A 23,529-nucleotide genomic window follows, 5' to 3' on the forward strand; every position below is an offset into this window, starting at 1 on the left:
AGCAGCATTGTTACTGATAGACAAATTTTGATTTTGTCAAAAGTCCATTTCCAAAAGTCATGACTACTGTCAATAGCCTACAACTTTACAGAGAACGGTGACATGAATTGCACACAAAGGGCAGAAGTGTCCGGTACAGACCGCCTAGTTCCACCATGCTGTGTGAGAGCCAAGATAGCAGTGCACAGGGCGGAATCTCCCAGATTTTGTATTATGCCCCGTACACACGTGCAGATTTTCTGAAGACTTTTTCCTTCAGATTTACCTTTTCTATGTAGTGCAAGGGCCTGCCGGATTGCATACAAATTGAAAGTGTTTAGGTTTGACCTCATATTATATGGTTTTGGTAAGTCTGCAGACAAAAGTCTTCAGATAATCTGCACGTGTGTACGGGGCATTAGGAAGATATTTATAAGCTGTATGGTGCATATTTTGCTGTGAATTTCTAAATATTGGCAAAGAAATGTGTTGCTCTAAAAGGGCTTTCTACAATACCTAAAGGTCTAGGCAAGTACTATACCTTAAGAAGGGTCTTGCACACGTTTTAAATATAATGCAAATAGTTAAAGACAATTAAATGTGTTGTTTGATTTATACCATTAGAGCCAGTTCACACTGAAGCGACACGACTCCTTACTACTTTGGGGGCGACTTGTGCATTACCATGCACCACGACTTCGGAGCGACTTGCAGGGACTTCACATAATGGAAGTCTATGCAAGTCGGTCCGAGGTCGCCCCGAAATAGTACAAGACCCTTTTTCTAAGTCGGAGCGACTTGTGTCGCTCCTATTAGAAGTGGTGCTGTAGCGGTCAATGGACCGCGAGGGAGCGCGACTTGTCAGGCTGACAAGTCGCGCTAGTGTGAACCGGTTCTTATTGATATAAGAACTAACAATGCAGAATGTTTGAACCTGGGAGTATACAAATTGCCACTGGATATCGGAATCCATCCAACAGGTTTACAGTTCTCAGGATAAAAGGCGTTTTTCTTTCTGAACTTAATAGATATATACACAAGTTATTTCGCAAATAGGGATAAATGCAGATGGGTAATTAAGTTTCCAAAAGGTAGTAACTGCATAGCATAAAGGTTACAGTCGAAAAGGCCACTGCATGATTTAGTACAGTCAGTGGACTTCGGTAGCTAATAAAATAACCACAATAATATACTTTTTAAAATGGTAACTAGACCAGTTGGTAAGGAAAAAAAAAATAAGGGTATACACAGCAAGGTGTTGAACTTAATGAGAACTCTATTCACCTTCTTCTCTCTTGAGACCCCGGGTTCATGCTTCACCCCAAAACCTCCCTCTCTCGCTATAATCTCAATTCAAACTGGCTATTTTAACTGGCAGCAAAACAATGGAAGGAACAAATCATACAATTTCCTGAAGCTAAATAGCGTATTGGCCTATTCTTCGTCAATGAAAACCTCTAAAATACTTACGGTTTCTCACAAAAAAAAAAAATTCACAACTGTTTGGTATCCATGAATCAAATATTCCCATAGAGCAGTTCCACCAGTTAGCCTAAATTTCTTATAATAGATCAAGTAGGTAAGGAATCTACGGGAGACTTTGAAGCCTTTTTCCCTCCCACCTACCTCTACCCTTTAACTCGACCTACCCATCCCCTCCACCCTTTGTCAAACGAGCCAACCACCAATGTTTCAGGGTAAGCCTAACCCTTTATTTGCTGCAGACTTTTTTTTTTTTATAAAAATCATAATAAAAAGGGTCCATCCTATCTTGAATCTCCAGCTAGTTTACTCAATTAGGTGGCTTACCTGCTTTTACGCTACGCTCACATACTGGCGTATCGGATCATGGGCAGAATCGGCGCGACTACGAATCATTGCAAATCACTTGACCCCCATTTGATTACTGCGATTTGCAATGGACCCCCAAACGCGGCGCGATGTTGCCACAATTGTCACCCGACGTATCGCAGTAAAATCGTGCAAACAGAATCATCAGACACCTGTCGTCCAAAAGAAGTTCTTGTACTTTTTTTTGGGTGACAGGTGTCCCGCGATTCTGTTTGAATGGTTTTACCGCGATTCGTCAGGCAACAAGCGTGGCAAAATTGCGCCACGTTTGGGACACCGTTGCAAGTCACGGGAATCGCACGGGCGTCCCGCGATTTGCAAGGATTTAGGATCGTGGACAGAATCTTGGTGTTTCTGCCTGCAATCCAATATGCTATTATGTGAACAGAGCCTGAACCTTCTTCCTGTGAACTTTTACAGCTGCCAGGGAGCAAAGAAGTTTTTTGGTGCAGATGAAAGTTTTCTGATGCATATCCACACCCAGAAGTGAAGTTTTGAGCTATAGAACATATCATGCTATCACAGAGGTCATGTTATGTCAGGAGCCCAGGGCAGTTTAAATGTGCTAGATGACAACCAAATGCAGTCAATGGTAATTCGCTTAATGCCAGTTCCTTCTGTAATTTCTGAAGATGCCATACAAGTTGGATTTTCATTTTTACTTAATGTGAACGTGCTATGTACATACAATATACCATACCTGCATAGAAAATTAGATAGAAGACCAATATTCAACTTTGCCATGCAGCCCTAACATTGTCTTTGTTGGCAGCCACTATAGTCTAAAGGAGGATTAAGAATCTATTAACACTAGGCCATTTTCTTGCAGTAAAGCACATGAATTTTATGGCATGAAAATTATTTTCAAGCAGAAGTCCCATTTTTTTCCGGTCGTTGGATTCACATCTGCGCACAGCAGTGGTTGTTAACCTCTGAAATGAAAAATGAACAAAGCATATACCTCTATAGTGTTTACAATCCTCAGTCCAAAGTACCTAATGTTGTTTCCTTTTTGCTCTCTCTTCCCCCTGCTATCTGCATGAGTCACTTGTGACAAGTAATGCCGATACCACAGAATCCTGGGAAACAGCCCAACTCTCCCTCCGGCACAAACTGTGATCGACAGCCTCAGCTTGACATGTTTTCCTAGGATACTGTGTGTGTGTCTCTCTCAATTACCTCCATTCAAGTCACTGTCACGCTCAGAGACAGTAGCTATAGCATTAGAGAGGGCCCCACAAACCAGCAGAATAGGTATTCAAGCATGTCACCCTGGCGGATGACGCAGGCTCACCCAAGGTGTGGGGGGGGGGGGGTCTAGGCACTAACCTGTACTCATCAGAGCTTCTGATAGTGGATATGGGTTTTGCTGCATGTGAATACCAGGTCGCAGTCCTCAGGATGGCCCCATCATGAAGTGAGCAAGAACCATAAAAAACAAGCTAAAGTTTTGTAACAAGTGGTTTCAGGTAGGGATTAAGCAGAAGCATAGTAGAGGAACAAGCCAAAAGGTCAGTAATAAGCAATTGCAGGATGGGATCAAGTGGAAGTGTAGTTAAGGAACAAGCAGTAGCAAAGATTTGGATAGCAGCAGGAGGAACAAGAGTGAGATATTGGCTCGAGAGAGCACAATAATCTGGCAAACAGGAATGAAAAGGCATGGCTTAAATAGGAAGTTCATGGGAGGAACAAAAGGATTCAAGAGCAGGACACAAGGCCAGGCTGTCTAAGGAATCAGGCAGGGAGCTATCCAGCTATAGAAGAAAAACAGTGCTACTACCCCAGATTATGTAGAAATCCTCCTGAGCTGTCGGGTGCAGGATGTGCAGTAAAGTCCAAATGTATTATAACTCCACAAAAGATGAACAACACACATATATACACACACACACAATATATTATATATATATATATATATATATATATATATATATATATACATACACACACATATACACACACACCAGATGTTAACATGTTTCAGCCATAATAGCCTTGTTCACAAGGGAGCTGTCCAGCATCTCAGCAAGAGGAGAAACTGCCAGACACATCAGAGGTTGCAGGTTTAGATCCAGGTTCTGACATTTGGCTCTGTTCTCTATGCTCTGCATTGTGTAACATCAGATCACCGTCCCCTGTTAGAGCTCAGAATTGTTATGTAAAATCTGTGCTTCAGAAAGTTGTAGAGGAGAGAGAGCTGCAGATAAACAAGTACAACTTATGTATGAGGATGGGTTTAATCTCTGTATCACCTGAGGCTAGTCACTTTACTGCTTTTATGTAAAAAGCCTGGCACACACTAAGTTTTTGTTGTTGAAAAAGAAACTGAGGAGCTTGCGAGAGGGTCCTGAACCAACGATGCAATTTTAGTACAGCGATCTCCCTGCTGAGCAATTGTATTCTGACAGGAGGACCACTCCCCCGCCAGAACACACTAGTCAGCGTCCGCAATCATTAGCTGCTGTTTTCCAGCAAGCTCGTTCGACAGAAGCCGGCTTTAAGATCCACTTCTGTCAAACAAGGACCTGTACACACGGCCCAAATGTCAGCCAGCGTCTACTGTACCGGCTGATTTCAGACGATATTCGGTCTCTGCGTATGGGGCTTAAGGGTTAACAAACAATTTAATATTTTTCTAAAGGAAATCTACAGGACACATTTTTGCTCCTACTATGAGAATTACCATGGACTTTGCAACCCATGCACATAGATGTGAAGGAGACCTTAAAAGTAACAAATACCAGTTTTACACCTAAAAGGATTACTGAACAGAAAATCATCTGTGTATTAGAAAATATTGCTTGCCACTATGCCACCTGGATTCCAGGCATGCCAGATACATTTAAAAAGTAGCAGAATCTTACAAAATAAATCTGGATGTCAAAACAGCTAAATCATAGTTTTAAAAAAATGTTCTCTGTCTCAGGAAGAAGCTTTTATGAAATCTACAGAAAGTGTGCATTATATTTTTTTTTACTTGCAGATAATTTACAGTACATGGACGTAGTCTCAAAAATTAAAGCATTGAGTATAGAGGATCTTGCTGGCAGCGAGATCCGGCATAAAAAAAAAAAAAGGGGAGTGCTCTCTACGCATTTAACATTTAGGCACTGTTTATATGCGATGCATACAGCATTAATGCAGCCTATTGGTTGTTAGGACGCAAGTAGCATTGGTCCTTCTTTGCTAAGACGAAGGTTGCTCATGTATCCCTATAGATTACATTTGCCATACATGCTGTATGCATGTACAGTGTAAAATACAGTCCATACAGTCCCTAACCAGGAAGTTTTTTTTCTTTGTTTAATAGATCTGAACACAGTGCACGAAGGAATAAAAAAAAGATTAAAAAAAATGGTTTTTTTTGCATCTGTGAGCCTAAGCCCCCCCCCTCCCAAAAAAAAAAAAAAAAAGGTAATATATTATATATATATATATATATATATATACATATACATATACATACTGTATTTTCTGGCGTATAAGACTACTTTTGAACCTTCAAAAAATCCCCCAAAAATGGGAGGTCGTCTTATACGCCGAGTATAATATCTCCAAGGTAACCTAAGTATTACCGGTAGATCATGTAATAGGGGGTGTCGTCTTATACGCCGGAAAATACGGTATATATTTTTTTTTTTTTTTTTTTTCATTTATTTATTTTTTTTTTAAATATATACTGAGCCTAAAAAAATAAATAAAAATAAGATTTTGCTTTTTTACTGAAAGGTTTATTTTTTTAAACCCGTACTAGAATCAGGTCATGTGGCCAGTTGGATACAAACAGTGCTCGGTGGAGTTCTTTAATCATTAATAAACTGTTCGTAGTGAAATACCAGACCCTTCTCCAATCCTTTACTTTCATTTTATGTACATTCATTAATGAACCGTGATCTATACCAACATTCCTTTCCAACAAGCAGTTTACACTTGTAAATTACAAATCCCCTAATAAAACTGTCTGTTAGAGGATAAAGTATTCATCTGACAAATGTGGAAAGCTACCAGCATGCCGGGGAAGCTGAGATGCAGCATTTGTGCTGGAATCACCTGGCTCTGTTATCTAATGCTCGGCTCCCAGGAGACGCTCACGCCACCGTTTTTAGAAGACGAGGTGTTCAGTTCTCTGGAGGCAGTGGTATAATTGTACGTTTTTGTTGAAATGCAGGTAAGGCCAGCTCTATTGAGATTATAGCTCTGGATTGCACACAGTCTTCCATAAAGTGCATGGGCTTTTGCAGTAAGATAAAGCAGAGCAAATAATCACCTTGTTCACGTGGGCAATTTTTCTGTGCATTAGAAGTCCTGCTTTCTGCATTTTCAAGCAAGACACATTCAATGGTACGCATCAAAATCAAATTTAAAAAAGCAGCGTTATTACAACGCACTGCACCTAAAATGTACAGATGTCAATAGGGACTGTTCACACTAACATCCTAAACAAGGATTTCGGGTTGGTTTTCTCAGCCTATTGCCCAATTATATTTGTATGATTAGGTTATTTTCGAAAAACACTTTTTTTTTTATTAGTTTTCAAATACATGCAAAGAAATCCAAAATGGCAGCACAAATAATGTAAGTAAGGAGGTGTACAGTCTATTAACCACTTAAGGATAAATACCATTTCTGACACTTGTTGTTTACAAGCTAAAAAATCAGCATTTTTTGCTAGAAAATTACTTAGAACTAGGGATTGACCGATTATCAGTGGGGCCGATAGTCACTTTTTTTTTTTGAAGAACCAGTCACAAACTTGCCGATAGGACTTCAAGTAGTTGTACCAGAGTGATACCTGCAGCTGCAGGCACGGTACCATTTTTTTAAAGAGCAGATGGTTGGCTTTCTTGTAATAACTGATGAGGCTAATCAGCCACTCAGCTGTTATTACAAGCAGCGGGAGAGGATGTTTAACCCCCCCGCCCCCTTCCACTGCTCCACCCGGGTCTCCTGTCCCACCACACCACCGAGGGCCTGCTCCCGCTGTGATTATATACAGTGGGAACTGGTCTGCGGGTACCGCGGACTCAATTCCCGCCAGAACCTACTGATCATCCAGCACAGAGGCAGAATGGCGGTCTCCTTAGGTAGGCAGATCGCTGCTCTGACAGGAAAGAAGGCATGGATCCTGTGTCCCTGCATATGGATCCATCTCTTCCCCTAGTAAAAGCACCTCCCACGGTACACAAACACTGCTTAGGAACACAGTTACCCCTTTGATCGCCCCTGATGTTTAACCAATTCCCAGCCAGTGTCTTTAGTACAGTGACAATGCATTTTTTTAGCACTGATCACTGTATTACTGGTCACTGGTCCCAAAAAAAGTGTCAAAAGCGTCAGTGTCCGACTGTGCGCCATATTATCGCAGTCCCGTAATAAGTCAGTCACTGATAACCACCATTACTAGTAAAAAAAAAAAAATAAAAAATGCATTAAAACAATAAAAAAAAATCCCATAAGTTTGTAGACACTGAAGCCCCGTACACACGTACCGATCGTCGGCATACAAACGTTCGTCTTTTCTCCCCGGGATGTCGGTGTCTGTTGAAAAGTGCAAAGACTGCCCAAGAATTTTGTCCGCCGACTACAGCCGACTGCAGAAGTGATGTCATGTAATGGTTAACTTTCCCTGTGTTTTTTCTTTTCTGAGCATGCCCAGTCTTGCAAATCTGCGGTCTGTCGGCCGAATTCTGTACTGACTGGCGAACAATCGTCCGTTCTGGTGTCGGCATACAAAAATTTTAATGCTTGCAAGAAAGACTCTTGTCCGCAGAATGTGCGCAGACAGCTGTCGGAGGCACCATACTAACAAGCGTACAATCCGCAGATCTTTCGTCCGCCGACGTTTGTATGCCGACGATCGGTACGTGTGTACTGGCCTTAACTTTTGCAAAAACTAGAGATGCAGAAAAATTTTGTCCGCCGAAACATATTGCCCGTTAATTGTGTTATCGACATTTTCCAATAAAAGAAAAAGATGCTGAAAACGCATGTGATTTTACCACCATTTTACTGTGCTTATGGTGTGTTTTTCATAGGTCATGTGACTCAAATCACCGCATCAAAAACACACATGATGTGTTCTTGCTCCGTTTTCAATAAATTTTAACTGGGAGGTGCGTTTTTGGTGCATTTTTTTTTTCAACCGACCAAAAATGCAGCAAGCAGGCTTTTTAACACCAGCGCGGAAGTGCAATGGATGATTGTGAAGACGTAGAATTTAAAGGGAAACTTCTCTTGCGCTAAAGTTGCCAATAATGGCCAGCAATAAATTTATATTAAATAAAAAATGTAATACCATTATATATATATATATATATATATATATATACATACACATATACACACACACATACATACATACATATGTTTTTGTTTACCAAAAACATGTAGCAGAATATATATTAGCTTAAACTGATCAAGAAATTTTATTTGTTTTCTTTTGTTATTGGATGGGTTTTATAGCAGAAAGTAAGAAATATTTTTCTTTCAAAAAATTGTCAGACTTTGTTTATAGCACAAAAAAATAAAAACTGCAGAGGTGAATAAATGCGAACAAAAGAAAGCTCTATTAGTGGGGAAAAATTGATTTGGGTACAAGGCTGTATGACTGCACAATTGTCAGTTAAAGAAGTAGTGTGTTTTTTTTTTCTTTTTTTCTTACCTGGAAAGTAAAACATAATGTGCTAGTATGCATTGCATACTAGCACATTATGAGACATTTACCTCCAAAGAAACCCTCGTTGTCCCCATTGGAGGCCCTATCCATCTTCGCTTGTCTTCCTTCCAGGTCCGCAGACTCAGGCTGTGCTACTGGCCAAAGCTGCGTGACGTCACTCCCGCCGCCGGTCACGTCACAGGGCTCTTAAGAAACGGCACGGGCAGCCATGGATAATTATTATTATTTGAAATAACTTCCTTTCATTAGCCTCTCCCAGGACATCAGACAGACAGGTACTGAGCTGCAAAGAGCCAAATCAAACAAAGCTCACAGCTCTAGGTGGCTCTCTTGCCTCTGGCTTGGAACCAACAACGTACTGGTTTAGTCCGAGAACATTACTGCAGCCTTCCCTATCTTCTGTGAATTAGATGAAAGTGGTGCTGACCACAGCCAGACCGTTACTTGAGACTGTGGTGCATTTTATCGGACAGCCCTGGAACATTTGTCTTGCTGCAGAAGCTCTGGAGGCCTCATTAGAATTTCAGAAATTGAAACAGTGTAAAACTGTAAAACTTAATGCTTCCAGCAAAGTGGAGCCATCAATAGAATGGTTTTGCTGCAGTAAAAATAATTATCCAGCACACTTTCAATTTAAGTATTTAAGGCACATGGAAATAATTACTTGACCAAAACCTAATGGAGCGATGAATATTTAAATTACATTTAACACTAAATCTGAATTCATGATTATTTCATGTAAAGCCAGCACATATGCTCCAATCGCTACAAAGAAAGTGGAATAAAAATACAAAAATGGAGATAAAGAAGATTTGAAAAAGAAGACTATTGTATCAAAAATTTTATTACAAAACTAGCTGTATAGAGATGCAGATTTAAAGGGACACCATACCCATTTTCTTTTAATCTTTAATATTTTTGTTAGCTGTATTGGTAATAAAATTATTTTATATCTTATATAAAAAAAATGTACACAGTAGTTTTTTTACGTTTAGATATAAAAAAAAAAAAAAAAAAAAAAAAAAGGTACTACTAAAAAAAAAAAAAAAAGACATGAAAAGATTAAAAGCAGGACTATAGGTAAAACTTTTTTTTTTGGATACAGCAAGGGAGGGTCATAACCCAGATTAGATTGTTTTCCACCATCGGTGTCCCATTGTGGAGATTTCCCTTCACTTCCTGTCCCAAAACCAAACAGGAAGTGAGAGGAAATCCCTGCAAATTAAGGGAATTCCTTGGTGACCCCCAGGTCACCAGAACCAGTGTCCCCATTGGACGATTTCCTCTATTACTTTTCTGGGGACAACTCAAAATTTGGGGCATTTCTTTTACTTTCACTTTAAGCCCCGGTTCACATCAGCGCGATAACAGACAGACATCGCATGTGATTCGGAGCGCACTGCTCTAAAAATCACATGCGAGCTCTGTGCAATGCAAATTCAGCCATACAGATTGTATGGCTGAATTTGCATCGGATTCAGGCACAAATCGCACAGGATCCTTTTCTGGAACTGCAGCAGAATCAGATCACATGGTGGTTCACCCCCAGCGATTCGCATATGGCAGTGTGAACTGCCTGCGAGTTGAATGCGATGCAGGAACCCGCAGTGGATTCGCAGGGTTCTCGCATTGCATATATGTGAACTGAGACTCACTGCTAATGGTAAACAGGAGAAATAGAGAGGGTGAATCTCCTCAACGGGGACACAGACAGCAATAAAAACTGACAAGGGTTAAAGTTCCTCTCCACTCTATCCAAAACAAAATCGCACAGGTTATCATATACCACCAAAATAAAGCTCTGCTTGTGGGGGGGAAAAAAAGGGACGTAAATTTAGTTTGGGTACAGTGTCGCACGACCGCGCAATTGTCCGTTAAAGTCACGCAGTGCCGAACCACAAAATAGGGCCCGGTTATTGAGCAGCCAAATCCTCCGGGGGTAAAGTGGTTAAAGAAGGGGAAGAAAAAACAAAAAAACGGTGTAAACTGATTACTGCACAAGTGAATCAAATGGCATGAGCTACTAAAGCAGCATAGGTGCGCGCACAGGGTGTGCCAGGCACAACCTCATCAACCTGTGCAGCAGATTCCCCCTACTGCCCGGGCTCCCCACGCCCCCTTCCTCCTGCAGCACTGCCCACTTCCCTCCTCTCCTGCCGGCTGATGCTGCAGGGATGTTTTATGATGAGTGGAATATGGAAAATTTACCGGCCCATTCCCTTTCTGAATGAACATCATGAGTGATCAGTAGTGTGTGTGATCTTTGGGGTGCACACCCTAATGAAACCGGGTCTACTAGGCATAACAAGTATGGAATGTTTACACAAAAAGGGACACCAGACTGACGCCAGACTGGATTTCCAACTAACAATATTAGTTAAAAAAAAAAAAGAAGTGGTTTGTGTTGTTCTACAAGGCTATAATTTGCCTTGCATGGGACAATCGGTTTTCCAGTATCACAAATATGAGGCTCCTATTCCATTATGTAATAAATAACTTCGCTAGAAATGATCAAGCCGTCCTCCAACAAATCATCACTGTATTATTATTATTATTATTTCTTTTCTTTTTTATTGCTAAAATTTTAAGTTACAAAAGAAAATTTAAATTTTACACAAAAGAAAAAAAAAAAAAAAAAAGCGTAATCATTACAAAACACAGACAAAATTGTTTAATCAAGTGTACACAATGCCTACAAACAGTGTCTAAATGTAAAATCCCTTCTAAAGAATTGCAGCTTCCTCTCCATTAAGCTTGAATAGAGAGGTAGGCAGGAATATTTCCTTTAATTCAGCAATCTGCCTCTGTATAAATACATCAGTATTATTTCACCTCAAAATGCTCCATTTACCTATTTTTTTTTGGCCATCTGTGTTCCATTGGGGAGATTCCCCTTGATGTCTTGTCCCATAGCAAAACAAGAAGTGTTAAAAAATCCCTCCAAAGTGAGGGAATCCCTGGTTGTCCCCAGAACTACCCATTCCCATTGGAAGATTTTTTTTCTATTACTGTTCTAAACATAACCCAATTTGGAATTTGCTTTTAACCACTTGCCGTCCAGCTTTCATTCATATACTGCAGCAGGTCGCTTCGTGGGACCGCTAGCGGGGGCGCGCACCCATTCGCCACAGGGGAAGCCAATTTGCGGGTCCTGGGGCACCCGCGATAGCTCCCCGTGGAGACAGAACGGCAGTCTGCCGTTGTAAACGTGGCAGACCGCTGTTCTGCCAGTTATGAACACAGGGATCTTGTGTTCCACTTATATGTGTTAATGCATTAAGTCTCCCCCCACAATTAGATTGCACCCCCTTGGGACACATTTAACCCTTTGATCGCCCCTGGTGTTAACTGCATCATTGCCACTGCCCCCCCCCCCCCCCCCGCAAAAAAAAAAAAAAAAAAAAAAAAAATCGCTGGTTCGCAGATGCGATAACTTTTGCGCAAACCAATCAATGTACACTTACTGGGATTTCTTTTTTTTTTTTACCGAAAAGATGTAGCTGATGGCCTAAAATTATGAAAAAAAAAATTTAAATATATATATATATATATATATATATATATATATATATATATATATATATATATATATATATATATATATATATATATAAACAAAGAGCGACAATTCTGATAAAATAAATAATCAAATCAAGATCAAAATGATCAAATACCACCATGAGAAAATTCTATTTGTGGGAAAAAAAAAAGGACACCAATTTTATTAGGGTAGAGTGTCACACGACCACGCAATTGTCAGTTAAAGTAACGCAGTGCAAAAAAAAAAAAAATGGCCTGGTCGTTAACGGGGTAAATCCTTCCGGTCCATAAGTGGTTAAAGGAGAAGTAAAGCCAAAGCTTGTTTACTTGTACTTCTCCTGTGGCTCACAGGAGTGCAGTTCAGCCCGCTGTTGGCGGACGTCACAGAGCTGGTCCAGGCTCGGGAAAGATCCACAACCGTATGGTTGGGATTCACTCGCATGCCTGGATCAGCACCCGGCCTCTCAGCGAGCCCCAGCCACAGCCCAGCACTCCAGTGAGCAGAGTAGACAGTGATGACTGACGCTCACCAGCTCTCTGCTCAGGCAGCACTGAGAACCGAGCGATCAGTGGTGTTTGATCATTTGTCTTTTAACGTTAGAGGCAGCGGGGGACCAATGCTGCATCCACCTAGGTAAGTATGATTCCAAAATAAAAAAAAAAAGTCCCATACTTCTCTTTTAAATTTCAATGAGAACAGTAAAACATGAAAAATTCCAGAGAGTGAATTTTTCAACGGGTGCACAGATAGCAATAAAAACCTGACGCAGTGTTTTAATCCCTCCCCACGCCAAAACAAATAATAAAATTTGCCTTGAATTATAGGTTTTGTATGGAATCAGGGTTAAAAGTGATGGGAGCACAAAGCTACCCTCTATGATACGTCTGTGCCAAATGTATTGCGTAATACAATAACACAATAAAATCTATTCTCCATATGCAAATACCCTTGCTGGCTTATTCAATCAATCATTCACATAATGAACAGTGGAGAAACCCATAGCATCCAACCACAATTCATCCAGTCCTATTTCTAAAAGTGGTAGAACATAAAAGTTCTCCATTAAAATGGAACAAAAAGTGAAAGTCCAAAAAAAAAATTGTTTAATTCTCGATAAGCAAGACTTTATCAGGACTTTAACCACTTCCATGCTGCAGTATGTTCTATGAGGTCCTGGACTTTGAGTGAGGATATATGAATGATGTGGGGATATATGAATGATGCCTGCAGATATTTTTTTCCGTCGGTGATTCCCTGCACTGCAAGAACAATCATATCGGCTGTTCATTCGCTTGATCGTTCTTACAGGCGCCCCCCTTCCGCCGCCCTCCGGTGCTTCTACCGGCTCACTCGTGCGATTGGCGAGCAAGAGAAGGAATCAGCCGGCGGTGGAAGTTTACCATAGAGAATATGATCCCCGGCAGTCTATGACTCTCAGAGGCTCGGGCACAATGTTATGACATCTTGTCTGGCCTGGCAGATGTAAAATAATGCCATGATCTGGGTTGGAAAGCAGCAAGAGTTTTTTTTTTTTTTTTTAAGGCTTTTCAGCCTGGGGAGGAGAGATGTGGGGTCTTATTGACCCCAGATCTCTCTATAAAGAGGAAGTGTCATGTACTATTCTTTTTACAAGGGATGTTTACATTCCTTGTAATAGGAATAAAAGTGATCAAAAATTAGTTGATGGGAAAGTGTAAAAAAATAAATAAATAAAAAAATAATTAAAAAAATAGAAAGTGCCCCTGTCCCCGCGTGCTCACACAAGAAAAGGCATATGTGGCGCCCACATATGTAAACCACGTTCAACCCACACATGTGAGGTATCGCCGTGAACCTAAGGCCTCCCCTGTAACTCTAAACAGGTAAGCTGTAAATATTTTTAAGCGTTGCCCATGGAAATGATGATTTACTGAAGTTTGGTGCCATTCCACTAGTGTGTGCAATTTTAAAGCATGACATGTTGTTAGGTACGTATTTACTTGGCGTAAGATCATCTTTCACATCATACCAAAAAATTGGGCTAACTTTAGAGTTTTGTTTTTTTAATTCATGAAACTTTTTAAAAAAAAAAAAAAAACACGTTTAAAAAATGTTGTTGCACAAATACAGCGTGACATAAAAAAGTTGAAACGACTGCCATTTTATTCCCTAGGGTCTCTGTTAAAAAAAAAAAAAAAAAAAATATCAATCAAATTTTTGGGGGGTTTAGAGTAATTTTCTAGCAAAAAAAAAAAAAAAAGATGATTTTTACATGTAGGAGCGGAGTGCGGAGTGGAGCGAATTGGCCCAGTATGGAAGTGATTAAACAAAGCTTTCCAGTGCACACAACAAATATTTTAAATTCCAGTTTATCTACGAACGACAGCTACATCACCTAGAAAATTGACAATAATGTCTCTCAGGGATATATTGTATATACTGAGGGTAGAGAATATATATATATATATATATATATATTTTTTTTTTTTTAAACTGTGGGTCTCAGCACTTGTTGGACTTTTCGTCAGTTTTACTTTACAGAGAATGCAGCAGTGGTGAAGTCAAATTCACTTGCTTGGCTTCATAAGAGCTGTGGCCAGGAACAGAGCTGGAAAATCTGGTGGGACAATCTTAGACTGAGGTTCCCAAGAGCCACAAGCATCCGGTGGGCGATCCAGCCCATGAGAGTTATCAGTTCCGGGACTACTGGGACTTTCGATCTGATAATCTATGCTTTGTGGGCATATAAAATTACCAACGACGATTCTGAGCTGTTGAATCTGCTGACAAAAAGGAGCACATCACAATTTCTGACTTTTAACGACTTGTGTTTTTTTTCTTTTAGGCTGCGTTCACATGTCGGCGTAGCGATCGCGGGCAGAATCACCGCAAATCTGCCCGCGATCCGGAAATCATTGCTAATCGCGGGACGCCTGTGCATTGCCGTTGATTTGCAATGGCACCCCAAACGCTGTGCAATGTTGCCGCGATTTCTGCCTGCCGAATCGCGGTAACATCACGCAAACAAAATTGCGGGTCATATGACGCCCCAAAGAAGCTCTTGTACCTTTTTTGGGCGTCATGCGACCCACGATTTTGCGTCCGCAAAGTTACTGCGATTCAGCAGGCGGAAATCGCGGCAACATCGCACAGCATTTGGGGTGCCATTGTAAATCAACGGCAACGCACAGGCGTCCCTCCATTTGCAATGATTTCCGGATCGCGGGCAGAATTGCGGTGATTCTGCACGCGATCGCTACGCCGACATGTGAATATAGCCTTAATGGCCTCTAAACCTTTTCTCTATGCACACTGATGTGTCCATGCACACATAGGAGTTAGAGGCAGGAAAAAATAAAAAATAAAAAAAAAAATACAAACATGTGCATTCAAGAAAATCTTTTGAGCTTTAGAAAAAAAAAAAAAAAAAAAAAAAAAAAAATGCTCAAAAGCTCCTAAATGCATTCCCACGGTAATGCATTCTAAAGCCCAAAATTCTGGCCAATCGAATGTATTCATGCCAGATGTGGAAACGCGCATGCAAAAGCACAGCTTTTTACCGTGATTTTGCGGTTGCTAAACTCCTATAGGAGTAAAAAGTGTCAACAGAATACAGTGTGTATGAAGTCGAATTAGCTAGTTTTGTGTCTATAGTGCATGCAAAGGGTAGCCAAACAAGCCACCTCCTTATAGATCCTCCGACTATATAGCTAAGGCATAGCAGAAAAAAGTGGACAAGATATGAGATAGGCTTGCTGGAACATCATTTTAAAAGCCAATTACATCTATATAATTGGTCACACCTTGCTATTTTGAGAAAATCGCTATTCAATAATGATCAATAACTGCAAGCAGAATCATGACGGAAGCTGTAGATAATCACAGTATAGATCACTGAATGCACCAAGAGTGAGCTTATTTGTTAGGGAAGATTTTCCATATTCAAGCACAAACATTATGTTGGTACGCATCAATTCTCATTGACTGAATTTTCTGATTGATAGCGGGTCTGAGAACCAGGAATACACGTTTTCTGCAAAGCAAGTCTGGTGCCATGCAAGTCTCCTGCAGATCTGTCAGTGTGTCTGTGTGCCCGTACAAGCAAGCAGATAAACGGATAGGAAGAATCAATGCATTACCACAGCGCTCCACAGAGTAGTTTTATTCACACTAATGCCTCATTTCCACTGAGCGGTACGGTACACGATTTTTGCCGTTTCCATTGTCAAAAGTTGTGAATGGTACCCAAAGTCTGAACCGTACCACTTTTTTGGGACCCTTCGTTGGGGTACCAAGCACATCAGCACCGTACCAACAGGGTGGAGCTACACTGCTGAGGTACTGTTGAGCTGAGGAACTGTTGGCGGTGGAAACGCAAGCCTGATCAAGGTGTACCATTCCGAACCTTACCGTACCGCGGTGAATAAAGGACATGGCCATGTGCGCCAAGCCCCACGCTGATTTAAAAAAGTGACAGCTAGTAGTATAGGGAACTTCTCCTCATACTGATACAGTCACCAGGGGGGGACGGAACGACGACTTGGGCAGCATCTGGAGCATTGGAAAAAATGGATTTTTGTAAGATCTTACCGTAAAATCCTTTTCTATTAAGCTCATTGACAGACGTAGTCTTCTTGATTCTCAAGAGCTGGGTTATGTTGTCTCCGCAGGAGTAGGACTAGGCAGAAAGACAAAACGTTCTGGCTCCACCTTAGGGGCAGTCCCTGAGGGTATATCCTCCCTCTCTCTGCTACAGGGAATCAGTTCTGTTCTAAAGCAGTAACAGAGAATTTAACCCAACCCAACTCAATGATAGAGGGGCGGGTACTACGTCTGTCAATGAGCTTAAGAGAAAAGGATTTTAGGGTAAGATCTTACAAAAATCCATTTTTCTCTATCGCTCATTGACAGACGTAGTCTTCTTGATTCTCAAGAGCTGGGACATCCAGAAGCAGTGCCACAAATGAGGGGTGGGATTGACAAAATCAAATCCAATCTAGAGGGCCCAACCGGTGCCAAACTAGAAGTTTTAAAGGCTCATTATAAACAAAGAATGAGACTAAAAGAAAAATTTCCAACGGAAAAAACCCTCGAGGTAGACCACTGGTCTCCTCAAATTGCGGCCTGCAAAACCTTGCGGCCAAACGAGGCATCAGACGATGCCATTACATCAACTTTATAATGTTTTGTAAAGGTATGCACACGACGACCAGGTAGCCGCCTTGCACACCTGGACCACTGACGCCTGATGGCGAAAGGCCCATGACGCACTAAGCGCCCGAGTGGAGTGCGCCTTAACAGGGAACGGGGGCTCCCGACCCTTAATAGAATAAGCCTGTACTACCGTCTGTCTGATCCATCTGGAAATGGTCGCGGCAGATGCAGGCAACCCCTTTTTGGGTCCATCCGGGATCACAAAAAGTGAATCCGTCTTGCGAAACGAGTCTGTCGTTTTCAAGTATACCCTGATCGCCCGGACCACATCCAAGGAGTGTAAAGCAAACTCCCGAGGATGACTGGGCTTAGGACACAGGGAAGGTAACACAATTTCTTCATTCAGATGAAATTCTGAAACCACTTTTGGTAGGAAGGATGGATTCGGACGAAGAACCACCTTATCTCTATGAACCACCAGATATGGTGAACGACAAGATAATGCGGCCAGTTCTGACACCCTGCGTCCAACCAACAGTAGTCAGCGTCTGTCTTTTACAGACTGGAAGGAGCTGTTGCTTTTTCCCCGGGTAGAAGGACGTGGCTCCGCCCCCTGTGTACGCCTTCCGGCGTTCCCAGCTCTCCACGAGGTAGCTGGGCTCACGAAACATGGCCGCATGGCTGAGGACATACATGCACTTGGTCTACGGCAAAATGGCGGCGGACCGCCGAAATCGTTTTCCCAGCACATCCACCTGCATCTCTGCTAAGTGGCGATATATGGATCTACAGGAGATACACTACAAATAAGGTAGGATTATACCTCCTATGTCTGCTGTAATGTTACAGTCTGCTGGGTAGAGTGTTAGCTCTCAAACCAAGTCCACTTCCCACAAACACATGCTGTATTTACAAGGGGGACTTTTTAGTATCAGATATATACTGACCATATATGGAGGGGCCCATAATTCATACTGCCTCATAACGAGGAAAGAAAAAAGGGAACGTTTACTCACCATACCAAACCGACAGGCACCCTCTCTTCACAATACCCTCTCCACCGGGGTGGGGGGTTGTGGACCACTCCGGACGCCTCGACTCTCTGGTTCCTGGCGTCCAAGCGAGACTTAACTCGCAAGGTCAGTCCCTCCACTGGGACTCCGTCGCGGCCGACCCAGCGCGGAGCTCTGGTCTGCACGCGCTCATAGGCAGAAACCGGGGTGACCACTGGATCTCAACATCCAGCCCGTCGCCCGGCCCCGCATACTTACTTGAATGTGTCGCGGCCGACCAAGCACAATGCAATGGTCTGCGCGTGCTCGTAGGCCGGCTGGGGTGACCACAAGTGTCGCCCAGTCCGGCATTTTTGCTAGACAGAAAAAAACTGATTCCCTGTAGCAGAGAGAGGGAGGATATACCCTCAGGGACTGCCCCTAAGGTGGAGCCAGAACGTTTTGTCTTTCTGCCTAGTCCTACTCCTGCGGAGACAACATAACCCAGCTCTTGAGAATCAAGAAGACTACGTCTGTCAATGAGCGATAGGGAAACCTTTTTACATGTTTCTGCCTAAAAACATGTTACATGTTCCCAAAAGGTGAAATTATCCTTTAACATTTTCACATTATATTGCGGTCTCAATTGGGTTTAAATATCTTGCAATTGCATATACTGAAACCCTAAACATGTGTTGAGAAACCAACAGACCAATTAGTGTAGCGAAGAGTCTGATCTGTCTAAATGGCGCTTCTCTATTTTTGAAAAGAAGCCTACATATCTTTTTTTTTTTTTCTAGCCAAAACAAATTTTGCATTTTAAAATTTTCATTTTACTTAGTCCCCTTTCACACGGGCGTTTCGTCTGTCTGTTTTTTATCTGTCTGTTGACAAATGAAAATCAGACAGCAATGCATGTAATTTATAAAAAATATAAAAAAATAAATAAATAAATATCAAGTCTGCATTTTTGTTCTATTTAAAAATAAAAAACTGAAGCGGACAGAAAAAAAAAAAAAATAATAATAATATATATTGATGAAAAACTGATGTAAATGGATGAAAAAAAAAAAACTGATTTTTTTATTTTTTTTTTAGCAAAAACGTGACAGAATTAATGATGCCCGCAGAGTTGTATAAAGTACTCGAAACCCATACTTGAGTAAAAGTACAAGTGCTCGATCAAAAAGTGACTTGAGTAGAAGTACTAAAGTATTCAACATTTTTTGTACTTAAGTATTGCAAGTAGTTTTTTTAAAAATTTTGCTACTCAAGTACTGAAAGTAAAAGTACCAGTACTGTGTTATGTAGTTATTAAAGAAAGAATTCAAAAGTTTGATCATCATATTGTTTTTTATTATTTCAAATGCAGCTTTTATTTATACATACAGTATCATTTATTTTCGTATGCGCTGATAATACACATGTTTTGAGCTTCATGAAACCTGCCATCTACTGTTCTGAGTAACTATGCAGCACCAAAAAAAAAAAAAAAAAAAAATCGGAGTAGAAGTATTGAAATCATTGAAAAAAATGTAGTGAAGTAAAAGTGGAAGTAGGAGAAAAAAATTCTACTCTAGGAAAGTACAGATACCGCCTTTCGGTACTTAAGTACAGTCGTGAAGTAGTTATACTTAGTTACTATACATCTCTGGATGCCCGTGTGAAAGGGGACTAAAAAAAAAAAAAAAAAAAAAAAAAAAAAGTATCACATGGCTAATGAATCAGATTTTAAGAAAAAACATTCAAATTGTGTAACCAGATACATTTTTTTTTGCTTTGGAGAGTAGGCAAGGATTAGAACCCCTCTTGGATTTTTTGGCTATCTGGGCTCCATCAGAAACATTTTCCTTACTTAGAAGTAGGTTTGTAAAGCAGTGAATCTAGCTTTTACTAGACATTCACTGATGGCGAATCAATTGCTGTCATTTAAGGTCAACGAATGTTTGGTGAATCTCAGAATCACTTCTTTGAAAATATGCCCCTTACTGTATTGTCCTGTTGACAACGGTTGCCCAACAGCTACTTTAGAAGAGTAAATAGGAGAAGGATAGAACCAATTTCATTTCATTTAATTGCTGTTTGTATCCCCATTTTCACTCACTTCCTTTCAGAAATAACCATTGTTGCGAAGGCAGTAAATAAAAAGGGAATCTCTGTAACAGAGCCCTAGCACAAAAAACCAATAGGGGTCCTAATCCTGTTCCATCGAAAACTTCAACTTTATTTTTTGGACATAGACTTTATTATTAATCATAAATCAGAATTTTATATCTTACAATTAGCCGTTTTAGCTCCACCCGAAATGGCTCTATGCAATAGACCAGTGATCTCCATACGGCAGCCCAGGGGCCAGATGTGGCCCTTTGCTTACCTTTGTACAGCCCCTGGGACACTATTCTTTCAACTGACACCAATGATGAGGCACAATTCCCCCCACTGAGAACATTGATATGGCACTATTCCTCCTGCCAAGACCAATAATGGGGCACTATTCCTCCTGCCAAGACCAATAATGGGGCACTATTCCTCCTGCCAAGACCAATAATGGGGCACTATTCCTCCTGCCAAGACCAATAATGGGGCACTATTCCTCCTGCCAAGACCAATAATGGGGCACTATTCCTCCTGCCAAGACCAATAATGGGGCACTATTCCTCCTGCTAAGACCAATGATGGGGTACTATTCCTCCTGCTAAGACCAATGATGGGGCACTATTCCTCCTACTAAGACCAATAATGGGGCACTATTCCTCCTGCTAAGACCAATGATGGGGCACTATTCCTCCTACTAAGACCAATGATGGGGCACTATTCCTCCTACTAAGACCAATGATGGGGCACTATTCCTCCTGCTAAGACCAATGATGGGGCACTATTCCTCCTGCTAAGACCAATGATGGGGCACTATTCCTCCTACTAAGACCAATAATGGGGCACTATTCCTCCTGCTAAGACCAATGATGGGGCACTATTCCTCCTGCTAAGACCAATGATGGGGCACTATTCCTCCTGCTAAGACCAATGATGGGGCACTATTCCTCCTGCTAAGACCAATAATGGGGCACTATTCCTCCTACTAAGACCAATAATGGGGCACTATTCCTCCTGCTAAGACCAATGATGGGGCACTATTCCTCCTGCTAAGACCAATGATGGGGCACTATTCCTCCTGCTAAGACCAATGATGGGGCACTATTCCTCCTGCTAAGACCAATAATGGGGCACTATTCCTCCTACTAAGACCAATAATGGGGCACTATTCCTCCTGCTAAGACCAATGATGGGGTACTATTCCTCCTGCTAAGACCAATAATGGGGCACTATTCCTCCTACTAAGACCAATAATGGGGCACTATTCCTCCTGCTAAGACCAATGATGGGGCACTATTCCTCCTGCTAAGACCAATGATGGGGCACTATTCCTCCTGCTAAGACCAATAATGGGGCACTATTCCTCCTGCTAAGACCAATGATGGGGCACTATTCCTCCTGCTAAGACCAATGATGGGGCACTATTCCTCCTGCTAAGACCAATAATGGGGCACTATTCCTCCTGCTAAGACCAATGATGGGGCACTATTCCTCCTGCTAAGACCAATGATGGGGCACTATTCCTCCTGCTAAGACCAATGATGGGGCACTATTCCTCCTGCTAAGACCAATGATGGGGCACTATTCCTCCTGCTAAGACCAATGATGGGGTACTATTCCTCCTGCTAAGACCAATAATGGGGCACTATTCCTCCTACTAAGACCAATAATGGGGCACTATTCCTCCTGCTAAGACCAATGATGGGGCACTATTCCTCCTACTAAGACCAATGATGGGGCACTATTCCTCCTGCTAAGACCAATGATGGGGCACTATTCCTCCTGCTAAGACCAATGATGGGGTACTATTCCTCCTGCTAAGACCAATAATGGGGCACTATTCCTCCTACTAAGACCAATAATGGGGCACTATTCCTCCTGCTAAGACCAATGATGGGGCACTATTCCTCCTGCTAAGACCAATGATGGGGCACTATTCCTCCTGCTAAGACCAATGATGGGGCACTATTCCTCCTGCTAAGACCAATGATGGGGTACTATCGGGGCAGCATTTACTCCTACTGATGCTGGGACATTTTCTACTCCCACTGGCCACAGTCCGACCCCCCTGAAGCTTGAAAGACAGTAAAGTGGCTTTCCTTCTTTGGAGCCCCCTAGAACAGACACCTCAATGTCAGCCAATAAGTAACAGTGTTTATTAGCAAAACCAATGCAAAAGTTTTTTGTGATTTGCCAATTTGGCGGATCTGTGTAAAACAACATTAAGGCCCCTTTCACACTTATGTGACCTAAAAGTCACGCGATTTTTTTTTTTTGACTGGACTTAAAGCAATGCCTATGGACCTCAAAATGCATTAAAATCATCCCAAAGTAGTGCAGGGACTACTTTCAAGTCATTGAGACTTGAAACCGTACTCATTGGAAATCATAAAATACGACTTGTCATGAGACTTTGCAGTCCCAAGTCGCAGGACAAGTCGCACAAGTGTGAAAGGAGCCTTAGTAACAGAGTAAAACCAATAAAGTAGCAAAAAGTATATGGCTTGTTAAAACTGAAAAATAAAAAATAATGAAAATGCTGTACACGTTATGCTTTTGTGATTATATATTTTACAATCGTTGCAAAGAAAAGCTGACATGACTTACTGCTTGCCATGTGATTCGGGGAGGAATGCTGTCCATTAGGTGTGCAGGAGGTCAGGTCTATGGCCATGTTGGAGTGGTCCCTCTCGGGCACAAGCTCATTATCACCTGGAAAAGGCAAAAACAACCCTGTCAGAATTTATCTGCCTTTAGGCAAAGAGCCTGTCCGACAAAAGGAATGCAAAGTGAACAAAGCAGAACTGAGCTTCATGCAGTTTTAAACCCAATACCAAAAGTGTATTATATTTCAGCTTAGCAATCACCGAATGTGATTTGTAATTTCTTATTTTGGACCCCCCCCCCCGGTGATCCTGCCAGTAACACATGTCCTGTATTCGGGTCCCTACACTCTGGATGAAGGACACCTTTAGACAGCTGCATTGTCAGTCAGGAGGGAGAGAGTAGTGTTCAATGGACTAGCAGATTTAGATACACTAACACATTTAATACAAATTCAGGCTAAACATTTTAAGCAGTTAAAGCAACAGTTTGTTCCTTTTGGATAAAGATTACATAAATGAATAAAATGCTGCACAATGTAAGCACCCCTGCTAGTGATAAATGGCTTGTCTCAACTCTCTAACTGCGACATCCGCTTGTTCTGGTAAAAAAAACAGGCTTACTGGCCAGATCACCAGGTGAAAATAAAAGGAAAGAAA

The 23,529-nt window shown here is 41.5% G+C and overlaps 1 protein-coding gene across 3 annotated transcripts in view; it reads right to left on the reverse strand.

Annotated features, from left to right (window-relative positions):
* Positions 1 to 23,529, reverse strand: part of IKZF2 (IKAROS family zinc finger 2) — a 159,263-nt gene that overhangs the window by 102,048 nt on the left and 33,686 nt on the right. For all 3 annotated transcript variants that reach the window (XM_082261945.1, XM_082261944.1, XM_082261943.1), the window contains exon 3: positions 22,874 to 22,978. In XM_082261945.1, coding sequence (XP_082118071.1) covers positions 22,874 to 22,978 — 105 coding nt within the window. The remainder of the gene's footprint in view (positions 1 to 22,873; positions 22,979 to 23,529) is intronic.

The sequence above is a fragment of the Pelophylax lessonae genome (assembly GCF_965119305.1).
Source record: "Pelophylax lessonae genome assembly, chromosome: 6".
In the NCBI taxonomy this organism is placed as follows: domain Eukaryota; kingdom Metazoa; phylum Chordata; class Amphibia; order Anura; family Ranidae; genus Pelophylax; species Pelophylax lessonae.